Source organism: Amborella trichopoda, chromosome 12 (genome assembly GCF_054954075.1).
Source record: "Amborella trichopoda isolate Santa Cruz 75 chromosome 12, AtrichopodaSantaCruz75HAP2 v2.0, whole genome shotgun sequence".
Lineage (NCBI taxonomy): Eukaryota > Viridiplantae > Streptophyta > Magnoliopsida > Amborellales > Amborellaceae > Amborella > Amborella trichopoda.
Genome location: NC_142347.1, coordinates 46,900,993 through 46,902,292, shown reverse-complemented (window position 1 = coordinate 46,902,292; position 1,300 = coordinate 46,900,993). Strand labels below are relative to the sequence as shown.

General features: G+C 40.3%; 1 protein-coding gene across 1 annotated transcript; it reads left to right on the top strand.

The window, feature by feature from the left end:
- On the top strand, positions 1–657 carry LOC18435528 (histone H4). Its single transcript, XM_006845572.4, has one exon. It carries the CDS (start codon positions 134–136, stop codon positions 443–445), a length of 312 nt encoding a protein of 103 aa, XP_006845635.1. The 5' UTR covers positions 1–133; the 3' UTR covers positions 446–657.
- Positions 658–1,300: the final 643 nt, after the last annotated feature.

Below are 1,300 nucleotides of genomic sequence, written 5' to 3'. Positions count from 1 at the left end.
AGCAGTCGCGTTTCGGTGTCCGAGTGAAGGAGTTCTCGAGCGAGCGAGAGAGAGAGAGAGAGAGAGAGAGAGAGAGAGATTTGTTGGGTAAAGTTTTAGAGAGAGAAGGGTAGCATTTTTTTAGAGAGAGAAAATGTCAGGAAGAGGAAAGGGCGGAAAGGGGCTGGGCAAGGGAGGAGCGAAGAGACACAGGAAGGTGCTTCGCGATAACATTCAGGGAATCACTAAGCCTGCAATTCGCCGCTTGGCTCGAAGGGGAGGAGTGAAGCGTATCAGTGGTCTCATCTATGAAGAAACCAGAGGCGTTCTCAAGATCTTCCTTGAAAACGTTATCAGAGATGCCGTTACCTACACTGAGCATGCTCGCAGGAAGACTGTGACTGCCATGGATGTGGTCTATGCCCTAAAGCGCCAGGGCCGCACTCTCTATGGCTTTGGCGGTTAGGTTTTGGCCTTGATTCCTGGGGTTAGTGATGTAAATTTTCATGGATCATGGCCCCTTGTCTTTCTCTCATCTTTTCTTGCTTTAGGCTTTCTTTTGTGTTGGGGGTTTGGTTGTTTGAGATGAAATTGTTTTGATTCAGTCATTTTGACGATGGAAGCAAGGATTCGTGGACTTTAAGTTGAATGAATACTAGATTGGAGGGCTTCAGTAAATTCAATTCGCTCTGAATTTGTGTTACTTAATTGTTGGAAATGGCCATTGTGCTTCCATGATACTTTTGTTTTACGGGTTTTGTATTCTTTAACTTGCAATTTGCTTCTTGTGATCACGGTTTCTTTAACGTCCTTTTACTCTGTTTTTTTTGAAATGCTAATTTCCTGCTATTTTTCTTTTCTTATGTGCTTTAATCGTTTTCTCGATGACTTTAATTTCCATCCTCTTAATGGAAAATCAAGGCATCTATGTTTTCTGTTTTTCTTTTCATGTGGGATGAGGTAAGATCCAACTACGGTTACTCTCTCTCGCACTCACTTTTTGTCCTTCTGCTCTGTCGTTTTTCTCTCTATAAAATTGATATGAATATTTTCTTTTTGGAACTCCTAAATGGACGACGACTTGATCTAAAGTCATTTTATAAAAGTACATATACTATGCTCCTTGATGCCACATCACTGAAACAATTTACTTCTCACTTAGTGTGACAATGTTTTCAAGTCTCACAAGCAAATGGAAAGAAGAAGAAAGTGGAAAAGAAACTTCATTACTGTACAAACTTAAAAGTACAACCTCTACTTACTGTGCAAACTTAAAAGTGCAACCTTACTGCATCACTTATGATAAATTAACATAAAAACT